We start from the raw sequence: 13404 nt of genomic DNA, 5'->3' as shown, positions 1-13404 counted from the left end.
TCACGTGTTCCACTATAAATAAGTGGTTCTAGAACTAAAATCATTACTGCTACTGCTTAAACACCACCTACTGGGAGACTAACAACACTGCAGTTTTTCCATGCTGTGTGCTTTAGAAGATGTGTGCCTGAAATGATTTAGTGGTCTGTCCCCTTCACGAGATTCATTATTATTTATCCTGTGGATCTATTTTCATTATTTATAATGGGAATGGGGATTCGGGAATCTCTGTGGATGATTCTTATTTAAAAGTACCTGTGTTAATAATACAGACATGGGCCTTGATTTAATTAGTCTAAATCAGCATCAGTAATTATTCCAATATGTTAGAATTTTTTTTTAATTTAATTAGATTTAATTAGAAAAATCCCCAAATACTTTTAATGGAGATTTCTGTAAATAAATATTTTTACATTTTTTTTAATAACACATTGAAATCATTTCTGATCCTGATTCAAGCGAATTAAATTGAGGCCATAGTTAAAAGCAATTCTCCTCTCATTTAATGCAAAATGAACATCACATAGCTCATATTTCAATTTTACAAGTCTTTTTCCAATTTGGCTCTTTTGGCCCAAAACTTGAAATTCACATTAAAGTCACTTTTAACTCATTTAAACATTTCATTAGTTGAATGCATCATGAGTAATAACAAACCCAGCAAAGTGTATCCTAATTTACCTATTTTAAATTAATGATGTAACTTGTTTCTCAAATCTGCACTGCGCTATTTTGTGAATAAATGTATTAAAGGAACAATCCAAGCACCATAACCACTAGAGCATCAGCTGATCTCTCAGTTTTTCCCGATCTCTGTATGAAATAGTGGCAGTAAGAAGTGGCACCTTGGTTGGCCAGATAAGAAGACAATCCTCTAAAATGGTTTGACTACTTTCAATGGGGGCACCAAGGTACTCTTAGCACCACGCAGTGGTTATGGTGATTAAAGTGTTCCTTAACCCCTTAAGGACCAAACTTCTGGAATAAAAGGGAATCATGACATGTCACACACGTCTTGTGTCTTTAAGGGGTTAAATGTGAATATCAACAATCCTTATTTCACCTTTTCTTAACAACATTATATATACAGTAGTCAGTTAAGTGTTACTTCACTGCGAATCTTTTCTAATAATGAAAATTATTTCTTTTTTTCCTACCTCATACTAATCAGTCTTCAATCTAGTCTCTTAGAGCTGCCAATAAGACCCATGACATAGCATTTGCATTTAAATAATTGTATTATAATTCATTTAGACACAGTAGGGCATTGTGAATATCAAGGTAGCACTGACGATACAGGTTATGATGGAGTTCTATGGTATGCTATGTGTTTGTCTAAAATAGATGATTAAATCAAACCTTCTTAAGCCATATACATTGGATTGTTTGACAGAGCACAGACTGGCTAATCATTGGATAAGCTACTTTCTCTTCTTTCACCTTTTCTCAATCTGTAGCTGTAGGGAATTATTTTATACCTCAGCAAGGATCAGACTTTTACAAAGAACTCGAACATATGAACTCTTCAGACCCAAAGGTGTCATTAAAATCTTAATTTCTTCTAAGAAATTGGATTGGAATTGGATTAGAAGAATATTATCTTGTTGTGGTTGGGCAGAGAGTATTTGTTTCAATAGAACAAGTCATTAAAATATGAAAATGCATTTATATTGATACATAACCTAACAATTTCCACATACATTGAAGATTTGGTTCCCCATCAGCATCACTTTTCTTGGCCCTTACTGTGTTGGCAGTGGCATGTAGACACAATTGTTTATTATTTTGGTTTTAACCACTGTAATTAAATGTTGTCCATTTTCCCTTTTTACTTCGGTATGAGCTCTTTGGCATATAAGCAGAGAAGTCCAGAAGACCTCTCTTTTTTAGCCAGTCTGTGGGTTTGAAGTCTTATCTCCATTCCTTTGGTATATATTGTGCAGTATTTCATTTCAAAAGAGGTTAAAGTGGGCAAGTATAAATTGCCATGGAAGTGGAGGGCCTTCCTTCAGCTGCATAGTCTTCAGTTTTCATCAGAGAAGAAGGAATCCTGGTTAAGACCTGGAATGATTGATCCTCCGGGAGGTGTGTAGCTATCACTCTCTGAGTGTTCCGATAGCTCTCCATATTCACTGTTGTAAAACGTCTGGCCTCCAGTACAGGAAGGATATGATGGGTGACCTCTGTGGTGAGTGGAGGAGCATCCTGGCATCAAATCCTTATTTCTGCGGGAATCCCTATTGCTACAAAGAAAATAGAGGTAAAATCCATTAAAGATGTATTGTCAAAGCAAAACACTATTTTAAAAGAGTCATCATAACTAGTACTTGCAGATGCAAAATTCGACATGGACCTTTTTAAAATTGCAATATGAGCACAGGCAAACGCTGCAACAGGCAGACCCCTCTTATGCAGGGAAGAAGGTCTCATTTTGTCTTATGGTTTCTCACTTATTTCATGTACCGGAATGTATGTGTTTTTTGTAGTTTAGGATGGGTGGAACTCCTTAATAAGTTGAAAGCAGTCATATCGCGACTACTTTCAGCCTCTTCACAGATTGATTCATAATTTTGTGAACTGTGCTACTGTAAACTGTGCTCAAAATCTCTCAAACTGCTGTCCAAGCTTGCTTGTGGCTGTGACTCGAACTGGCTTCAAAGTTCTACAGTGGAAAGTAGAACTAATTATCAAAATTGATAGTGCAGCTTGCACATACAAGTTGGATGGATCTTGAACAACAAAAGAGGAAGTAGGTTTGACTGCTGTTGAGCATTGCATGTGGAAGCACCGTGGACCACATCGTTGTGTACTTGCATAATCTCATGCAGGTATAAACCCATTTAAATACAAAGCAGTACTCATTCAGGCAAGAGAATAATGCTACCCTCTTATAAACTCATTCATGCAAATTCTAAGGGCTATATGAGAAGGATTGTGGCTTCCAAAACAAAACCAGTGAGATATATGTTATATGTTATATATGTTATCATGTCACTGGCATTAAGCATTTTGTGACAGATAAATTCACATATACTATTATTCTAAAAAATATATTTTTAAAAACTTTCAAATACATCACATTTATCTCTGTTATACAAAAAACACAGATTCCAGTACCTGAAACTGTCTTCTGTTCTGTGTCTGTTCTCTATCCTTTCCAGTTCCTCTGATGCCAGTACCATTCCACTGTCTGTCTGATTGTCCTGTTGTGAAAAATAGCAAAAAACGGCATGATAATATGAGTATTATTTAAAGTAGAATGTTTTTGTAGACAAAATGATGTTTGGAAGTCACTGCCTCCAGGAAATTGCATTCCATAGTTTGTGGTAGCTTTACACCTTGAATCCAATGGTTCCATCTTATCCAGTTAAGACTAGCAACCATGGTTATCTATCTATCTATCTATCTATCTATCTATCTATCTATCTATCTATCTATCTATCTATCTATCTATCTATCTATCTATTTGTCTGTCTGTCTGTCTGTCTGTCTGTCTGTCTGTCTGTCTGTCTGTCTGTCTATCTATTTGTCTGTCTGTCTGTCTGTCTGTCTGTCTGTCTGTCTATCTATCTATCCATCCATCTATCCATCTATCTTTTGCCACTACTGTTCTAGAGTGTGTAAGCCTAGAACAAGACTTTACAAATGTGGCACCCCAACTGATGCAGTACTGCAATTCATATCATCATCTGTTGCTTTTTGTGCATTTTAAGACTGAAAAGAAAAACTGACAGGCATGGCACCTTTTACTCACACCTATTCTGGTTCACGTCATTTCATAAAACTGCTTCCATGGGCATCGTAATCATTTAATTTCTTTTATCAGGAAGGTCCCAACTCCCAACTAACTATAGTTCAAGTCAGAGATATGGAGAATTCCAGCAGTGTAGACACATGTATACATTCCAAAAGTCCCAGATTCAGCAGGACTGTCCAATACTGGACTCCAGCGCTGCTGTCCAGATTAGTTCCCTGCCTGAAGTCCAGAATTCGGGGCACTAGGGAAATGTACCAAATCATCATAGTGTAACCATCAAAAGATGTGCTTGCACTGCGCAAAATGTACTCAAGGCATTAACGCATGCCCAGAATGCTTCAAAAACTCTCCCCACATTTGCTGCCCTGAAAAGATGACTAACAAATGATCTTTTACTTTTTATTTTTCTTACCAGGTGATTTGTATATGGCACATGTGCCATGTTAAACTCTTCAAAGGTTTTCAGCCTTGATGGGCAGCGAATCTGATTGCCTCCGGTGAAGCAGCCAGGAAATGATACACAGTTATAGTATCTGTATATTTAAAATAAAAAGCAGTCTTGATTATTATACAATTGATTCACTGTTATAAGGCAATTATATAAGATCAGTTATAGACAATGTACGCTAAAATAACCAAGCTGAGACTATTGTTGATTTGGAGATTTTCCCCAAATTAACTATTTTAGCTTATATTTTGCCATTCGATTCCTGTTCACCACAATTCAGAGTTATGAAAATATAAGATGGGTGAGATGATGGAAAAGAGATATAGAGCAAGAAGAAAGAAATTAAGAAAGAACCATAAGGCGAAACAAAACAATCCCAATATTTCCTCAAGTAGAATTAGAAATGGTAACTGTTAAAAAAAAAAAAAACACAACATACAAAAAAATTAGGACAATAATTCATTATGCAAAAAAAAAAAACAAAAAAAAAAAAAACACAACTCAAATTAAAATAAAACAAAACCACAGGTGCACAAATATCCCATATTAAAGGAACTCTATAGTCACCTAAATTACTTTAGCTAAATAAAGCAGTTTTAGTGTATAGATCATTCCCCTGCAATTTCACTGCTCAATTCACTGTCATTTAGGAGTTAAATCACTTTGTTTCTGTTTATGCAGCCCTAGCCACACCTCCCCTGGCTATGATTGACAGAGCCTGCATGAAAAAAAAAACTGGTTTCACTTTCAAACAGATGTAATTTACCTTAAAATAATTGTATCTCAATCTCTAAATTGAACTTTAATCACATACTCATAGCAGGGGATAAGAAAATCTTAATTAAACAGAACTTGCAATAAAGAAAGCCTAAATAGGGCTCACTTTACAGGAAGTGTTTATGGAAGGCTGTGCAAGTCACATGCAGGGAGGTGTGACTAGGGTTCATAAACAAAGGGATTTAACTCCTAAATGGCAGAGGATTGAGCAGTGAGGCTGCAGGGGCCTGTTCTATACACCAAAACTGCTTTATTAAGCTAAAGTTGTTCAGGTGACTATAGTGTCCCTTTAACCATGAGTCAGGAAATAACTAAGGATGTGTTGCTGGGCATAATTTCTATTTAGTGCCACCTTGTACATGTTAACATTAGGTCCAATTTCTAGCTCAATTCATTATACTTTATGGTTTTGTTTAGGATACATAAACATCTTTCCAATGAATGATAACAATGCAGTATATGAAATATTGTAGTAAAGAGCATTTTGTGTTCCACTATCATGAATTTATTTAAGCTGAATTAGCCAAAAGCTTCCAATTGGTTTTTTTTCTGCACTACACTGAAGTGATGGTCAGCAATTGACTAAAGAGACACTGTAGGCAAGCAGACCACTTCAGCTGACTGAAGTTGTCTTGGTGCAGTACCCCTGTCCCCTTAACCCTGCAATCTAAAACATTGCAGTTTCTCTGAAAGTGCAGCTCATGCTTAGATAAATTGCATCTATCTAAACAGTAAAACTATTTCTTGCATCAGGGCCCTCTCTAAATGACTTCCCTAAGGACACTCAAGACACTAAAAAAGAAGACGAGGAAGGATAAGGGAAGAAATCAAATGCTTGTCCTGCCAACTTAAAAAAAAATCCCATAATGTTTATCTTACAGGGTTAGACTTCCTCTAGTGGCTGTCTCCCTAGGCACTTCCTGCTGTTTTGCAGAGGTTAACTTTGTGAAACGACGCTGGACGTCCTCACACTTTGCATGAGGACGTCTAGCCTCTTGAAACCCCCCAGAAGAAAGCATTAATTCAATGATTTTCTGTTGGAAAGGCCTGATGCACTTGCACTACACATATGCAGCAAGTTTCACTTTGGAGCTGATGTCAGGGGAGACGAAGACATCAAGGGACTGGCACTATCGGGTACGTTTTCTTAAAGGGTTTTTAATTCTTTAACTGCTGCCCCCCACAGCAGTTAAATAATTAAAACCCTTTAAAAAAAAAAACATGGGGGAGGGAAGGCACAGGGACACAATAGTGTTATAAATACACCTTTGTATTCCTTACACTATAGTGTCCCTTAAAGGGACACTGTAGGCACTGTATCTGCTTAATTTCATAAAACTGATTATAGTGTCCAGAGTTGCCAAGTTCCATAATTTCATTCAGCATTAAACAGTTTTTATGTTTCAATGCTAAATTAGAGTCCTCAGCAGCCCCTCCTCTCTGTGCTGCTTCAGCGAATGAGGAAGTATTAGCATGAACAGCAATGGGCAGCTATGATTGTCTGAGAGTGGCAGCTGTCTGTTTTTAGCCTATCAGAGTTCCAACTGACGGTATGACTACAAGGAAGTATATAATCTCTGCCTTGGCCACATCTCCAGAAGAGGCCGGACTGTGGGTGGCCTGGATCCCTTATTTAGTGTTAAACTGCTCTAAAATGATTTAACATTTTGTGGAGAGACAGTGCCAGGAGATTCCAGGCATCATAACCAATTCAAAGAGATGAAATGATTATAGTGAGTACAGTGTCCCTTTAACTAAGCATGATGACAAATATAGTTACAATAGCTGCAATACTGAACCATACATTAGAGATCTACTTGACTGACATTGCTGTGGCACAAAGTTAGCGCAGCTTGTGCTTAGACAAATTGCATCTATTTAAACAGTTAAACACTTTCTTGCACCAGGGCCCTCTCTACATTAGCTCTGCCACCGTCCCTAAGGACGCTCAAGACACTAAAAAACAAGACAAGAAAGGATAAGAGAATAAATGAAAAATCCCATTAATAGTAATAAAATGAGTGATGCAATGCATGCATATAAAAATCAGTATAGGTAATACAGTTTATTGTTAAAAATTAAAATTCATAATTTCATAATTTTTATTTTTTAATTTACATTTTTGAACTAATCATGAGTTTTAATATCACTTTTAAAACCATAAACTTTTGCAAAGATGCAGCCAGGGAATTTTGCACACATGATAGGATTGCTACAGTTTCAGTCAGGATATTCTTACCTTACGGCCATATTGTGGCAGTGCAGTCTCATGTCACATTCCTCCTCATCAGAGTTGTGCTGCAGGCAAATGGGCCCTTGACTGAAGTCTATCTCCTCTAAACTTTGAGAGTCATTAAGAGGGATGTAATCCTTTCCTTCCTATGACAAGGAGCAGGGATATAGTATAGTAGATGGATTTTTCAGCACTAAATACTTTTTAGAGTACATTTAAAAATACTCAGTTATATCACCTGTTGCACATTTTCCTGTAGAAGGTCTCCTAAGATCTCCACCAAGTCAGTAAAGGTAGGCCTCTCCTTTGGATCCCCATGCCAGCAGCTCAGCATGATGCGATAACTGCATAAGAAACTTTATTATTATCCAGAGGAGTAAGTGAAAAAAACGTTGTGATAAAATGTGGAAGCAGTAAAGCACCATTTTAAAGAACAGAATTTGTATCATTACTGAGGGGAATTAACTGATATCTAGATGCCACTTGCAACAGCAAGATTTAGAAACGTGTGTATACTCATACAGACAAGTGCCAAAACAGCTTTAATGAGTTAAGACATGGACTCCAGAAGACCTCTGAACATGTCCTGTGGTATGTGGCACCAAGACATTAACAGCAGATGCTTTAAGTCCTGCAAGTTGTGAGGTGAGGTCTTCATGGATCAGATTTTCTTCTTTTAGCACATCCCACAGATACTCAATCGGATTGAGATCTGTGGAACTTGGAGTCAGTGGCGTACACACCCATGGGGCCCCGGTGTGAAAACTGATCCGTGCCCCTCCCCCCCCCACACGCGCTTACTCTGTGCAGCTCAATGAAGTGGTCTGGGTGCCAGGTCCCTCTAATTTTAACCCTGCAGCTGAAAACATAGCAGTTTCAGAGAAACTCAGTGACAGACATACATCCACACTTACTGACAGACACATACACACTCACTTACAAAACACACACTCACTTACAGACGCACACAAACTAACACACTCAGTAACAGACACACACAGTAACACACTCACTGACACACTCTAACACTAACACACACTCTAACACACACAAACACACACACACACACTCTCTAACACACACACACACACACACACACACACACTCTAACACACACAAACACATACACACTCTAACACACGCACACACACACACACACACACACACACTAACCCACACACACACACACACACACTCTCTCTAACACACACACACTCTAACACACACACACTCTAACACCCACGCACACACACACACACACACACACACACACACACACTCTAACACACACACACTCTAACACACACACTCTCTAACACACACACACACACACACACACAAACACACTCTAACACACACACTCTCTAACACACACACACACACTCTCTCTCTCTCTCTAACACACAAACACTAACACACACACTCTAACACACACACACTCTCTAACACATACAAACACACACACACACACACACACACTCTAACATACACACACACACACACACACTCTCTCTAACACACACACACTCTAACACACACACTCTCTAACACACACACACACACACACTAACACACACTCTAACACACACACTCTAACACACACACACACACACACACACACACACACACACACACTCTAACACACACACACTCTAACACACACACTATCTAACACACACACACACACACACTCTAACACACAAACATTCTAACACACACACTATAACACACACACACACACACTAACACACACACACTCTAACACACACTAAATGAAAATGGGGGACCTATTGTCCTCCCCCCAGCCCTCAACCATGAGCAGCAGGTGGGGGCCCTAAAAGACAATGGGGGGACACCTATTGTCCTCCCCCCTGGCCCAGCAGGTGGGGGCTGGGGGTGAGGACAATAAGCCCCCCCCATTTTTATTTAGGTCCCCAACCCGCCGCTTATGGGTGGGGGATGGGGGTCAAGGCAATAGGTCCCCCGCATTTTTATTTAGGGCCTCCACCCACCACTCATGGGTGGGGGCCGGGGATAATGACAATAGGTTCCCCCTATTGTCTTTTCGGTCACCCAGACGCCGCTCATGGGTACAGGGCCAAAGGGGACCCATGAGCAGTGGGTGGGGATCCTAAATTAAAATGGTGGGAACCTATTGTCCTCCCTCCGGCCCCCAACCATGAGTGGCGGGTGGGGGCCCTAAAAGACAATTGGGGGAAACCTATTGTCCCCCCCTCAGTTATATTGACCCACATAGAGTGAGCATGGACATGGGTGGCTTAGGAAGTGGTGGGGAGCACAGCTCCTGGCCACTTCTATTTTGACATATTACAAGGAGGGACCTGTGAGCCGATTGCTCCCTCCTTGAAATAAACTGAACGAACGAACAAACGAACACTGATATGACGCATGAATGAATAGACAAAATTCCTGTCCGAATTTAGAAGAATAGCGAATGTGCTGTCCAGCAGGTAGGAGGGCAGTCAGACATGCCTCTTTCTGTGGGTGGCCATGTCATCTTCTTGACACAGGCCTACCCATTGTGAGTGTTAACAATGACGTTGGGGATGTATGCCAGTGACATCGCCAGCTAAAGTGTCTCAACTTTATTGGAGATAAAAGAGGCAACAAAAGAAAAGAAGGGAGAATTACATTATGGAGGAGAGGGAAGAGAAGATAATCGCATTGATTAGTCACCCAATAGCTTCGAAATATTTGCGTTCAAATCATGCACCATCACTACCCTATTTTCTCAAAATACACCTACGTCCAACTTGCATACATCTATCTAACTAAGAGATAAGGCATACCAGATTCCCCGATAAATCCATGGATTGGTGAATACAAAAACAATTACACATAATACTATTAAAACAAGGGGTGGGAAGTTGATCTTTATTACATACTTTCTTATAATACTTTTCTCCTTCTGTATCTGCAATACAAAACACTGTCATGGCTATTCAATAATGTGAGAATTGCTGGCACTATAAAGTGAGTTTCAAAATTTAGGACAAAAAAGCAGAATGAAACAAATTCAAAGACAATTCTGTTTTTCGTTTTATCTATTTTGGCCTTAAATTTCAGATTTACTTTGAATACGCATTAGTTCTCACTTTAGTGAATAACCATGTGTACTTCATAGCAGTAAGAGTCATTTGGGCTGTTCAAGAAATAACAAACAGGTTTTGCCTTTCTAATATGGATTGATTATGTAAATTTAGATTTTTTTAAACAAAAATGTGGAATACCTCAAAATATTTTTTGCTCTCTTATGACAAGCACAAATTTCTAGTGGATGAATTTCTAAGGCAGTTGTTAAATGCTGGTTCACTTCTACATGACCAAATTGTTTTAAACTATTTATAAATGTTCACTAGTTAGGATACTCTCAAACACAAGATAGGCTGCTAGCAGTAGCTGCTCTGTATATAGTTTTTAAAAGATATATATATATATATATATATATATATATATATATATATATATATATATATATGCCAAGTACGGGTTTAATATTTTAGTTGCTATTTTTGACATAAATTTCTAGTGTTATCTCTTAACTTACATTTCTGTTGTTGCATACTCTGGTGCTCTCATGCGCGTTCCGTCTTTCAGTCGCTGGCAAAACTCCTCATTAATCTGAACGCCAGGGTAAGGTGAAGCTCCTACAGGAGCAATGTAGAAATCACAATTACAATTAGAGTGGGAAAAAAAAAATAGGTCTACTTGTCTCCTGAATATTACAATACATCAGTCACCTGAAAAAAATAAATTATATTTTTAAAATTCTCTGGGCTACGTAATGGGCTACGTAAGTAGAATAATTTGAATGAGAAGGACTCCCAAATAGAAGTTTGGAGAGTTTTCATGGACAAATGTTGATAATTTGTGAACTATTATAGAGTCTTTATTTTTCATTTGATTCTAAAAAAACTTGGTAATGAGGATTTGATGCATTTGTCAGCTATTTACTTTCTAACAACTAAATAATCATCAAAGTTTAGAAAGTAGACAGTGGAGTTGAAATAGTACATGTTAACTTACATGTCTAGGATATAATTCTTACATTTATTTTTTTCTTTGCTAGGATATCATTCTTGGCATTTCTGGAACACAACTAATTATGTAACCTGGTTTCGATCGTATGTATCGGATCACTCGCAATATGTGTCCATTTCTGACAGCGACTCCCTCTCCCAGTCACGTGTGGTGTTCCCCAAGGTTCCATTCTCTGCCCCTACTATTTACATTATTTATAAATGATCTGCCTAATGTCTGCAAATCCTCAAATGTATACATGTACGCAGACGACACAGTAATCTATGCAAGCAAATCCGATCTACCGCAGCTTGAGGCTATGCTCCAAAACCTGTTTACAGAGGTAGAAAAGTGGATCGCAAATAACAAACTCTTCCTAAACACTGACAAAACTGTCACAATGATCTTTGGAACAGTACCTAAATTACACAAATTACACAATTCCCACCTATCCATCAAAACAAATTCAAATAGCACACTATTACTTGGGTATGTTGTAAGACCCCAATCTATCTTTTGGCCTCCACAAAGAAAAACTTGCACCTAAACTTTATCCAAAACTAGGTGCCCTGTACAGAAACAAATCCTGCCTAAGCCCTACAGTAAAGGAAAATATTGTACAGCAAATGCTGATGCCAATCATTGATTATGGGGATGTAGTATATGCACCTGCACCGCAATCCCACATTAATAAACTCAATACATTGTCTAACTCGTTCTGCCGATTTGTGCTACAATGTAATTAGGTGACCCACCATTGTGACATGCTAAAAGAACTAAACTTGTTGTTGCTGGAATCCAGACGCACCCTTCATCTTTCCAGCCTTGTCTTTAAGAGCTTTTATGGGAAACTCCCACCCTACCTGAGCAGAATGCTCTCCCCGGCTGATCCCACTTCCTATAACCTCCGATCCAGTACCAGCACTTTATTTAGTCTACCTCAATACAAAAAGAAAGTAGCCTGATCCTCCTTCTCCTACAGAGCACCGCAATTGTGGAACGACCTCCTGCACACTTTAAAATCTTCCCCAAGCCTAAAATCATTTAAGAGATCCCTCTCTACATACCTCAAAACAGAATGTACGTGTCATGGTTGATTATATATTTCCTACCTGTTCTATGTTAAATTTTGTATATATTGTGTACTAATATTGTTTTTGTACTTTATTGTACCCTATTGTATCAATGCAATGTTTTGTGGACCCAGGACATACTTGAAAACAAGAGAAATCTCAATGAATCTTTCCTGGTAAAATATTTTATAAATAAATAAATAAATAATGTTAGACCTATCCGGTGATGGCCTTTTGACTAAACCTTAAAGAGTTGAAACTCAAGTTTGAGAAATTAAGGGTAAACTTTTAGAATATATATCGGAAAATATTTCCTTATATAAACACAATAGAAAAAAATGTAGAAGTAAAAGTTTTTAAAAAACAACAAATTTAAAAATGTTTGATATGACATACATACAGAATTTATTTCCTAGCAATTTGTATTAGGTAGCTAAAGTTTTGTTTTAGATGACAAGTTTACTGTAATCATACACCCAAAAAGAATTAATTCATGCTCATACACATATCTGCAAACTCTTTAATGAAAAAAGTAAAATAAAGAAAGAAAGCAATAGTGCTGATATCATCAACAATGCCTAATCTAAAAAGAACACAGTTATCTGCCAAGTTCTCTGTATAGTAGAATCCTTAAAATCATCTAACTCACCAAGTGAAAAAATCTCCCAAAACAATACTCCGAAAGACCAAACATCGCTCTGGGTTGTATAGACCTTGTCAAAAATGCTTTCTGGCGCCATCCATTTTAACGGTAGACGTGCCTATATGGAATTTGAAGATTTATAAAAATTTAAAACACGATTACGTTTACAATACAAATAATAATTGTGGTACAAAAGTGAATCAAGGTCAACAAAGTATCATGATTTATTAAAATGTCATGGAAGATATTCTCCAACTCTCCCTAAAGTTAAGCAGAAACCATGGGATTATAGTTAAGACATATTGAGATTTATTTTTCTTCTTTCTTCTATTGTCTGAATTTGATTAAGACAGAAAATGGTGTATAGATAATTGTTATGTACTTGTGTTAAGTGGACACCCAAAGATTGGGGCACATGCTGACAATTACCTA

At 37.8% G+C, this 13404-nt stretch overlaps 1 protein-coding gene across 1 annotated transcript in view; it reads right to left on the bottom strand.

The window, feature by feature from the left end:
- Positions 1-1037: 1037 nt before the first annotated feature.
- FLT4 (fms related receptor tyrosine kinase 4) overlaps positions 1038-13404 on the bottom strand; it is a 199749-nt gene continuing 187382 nt past the window's right edge. The window contains exons 24-30 of the mRNA XM_063447902.1: positions 12979-13090; positions 10784-10883; positions 7454-7559; positions 7222-7361; positions 4170-4290; positions 3118-3203; positions 1038-2243 (exon numbers count right to left, since the gene is read on the bottom strand). Of these exons, the coding sequence (XP_063303972.1) occupies positions 2024-2243; positions 3118-3203; positions 4170-4290; positions 7222-7361; positions 7454-7559; positions 10784-10883; positions 12979-13090 (885 nt within the window). The 3' untranslated portion in view covers positions 1038-2023. The remainder of the gene's footprint in view (positions 2244-3117; positions 3204-4169; positions 4291-7221; positions 7362-7453; positions 7560-10783; positions 10884-12978; positions 13091-13404) is intronic.

This window comes from Pelobates fuscus, chromosome 3, assembly GCF_036172605.1.
Source record: "Pelobates fuscus isolate aPelFus1 chromosome 3, aPelFus1.pri, whole genome shotgun sequence".
NCBI lineage: Eukaryota > Metazoa > Chordata > Amphibia > Anura > Pelobatidae > Pelobates > Pelobates fuscus.
The sequence above is the reverse complement of the archived record's forward strand: the minus strand, read 5'-3'. Positions and strand labels throughout refer to the sequence as shown.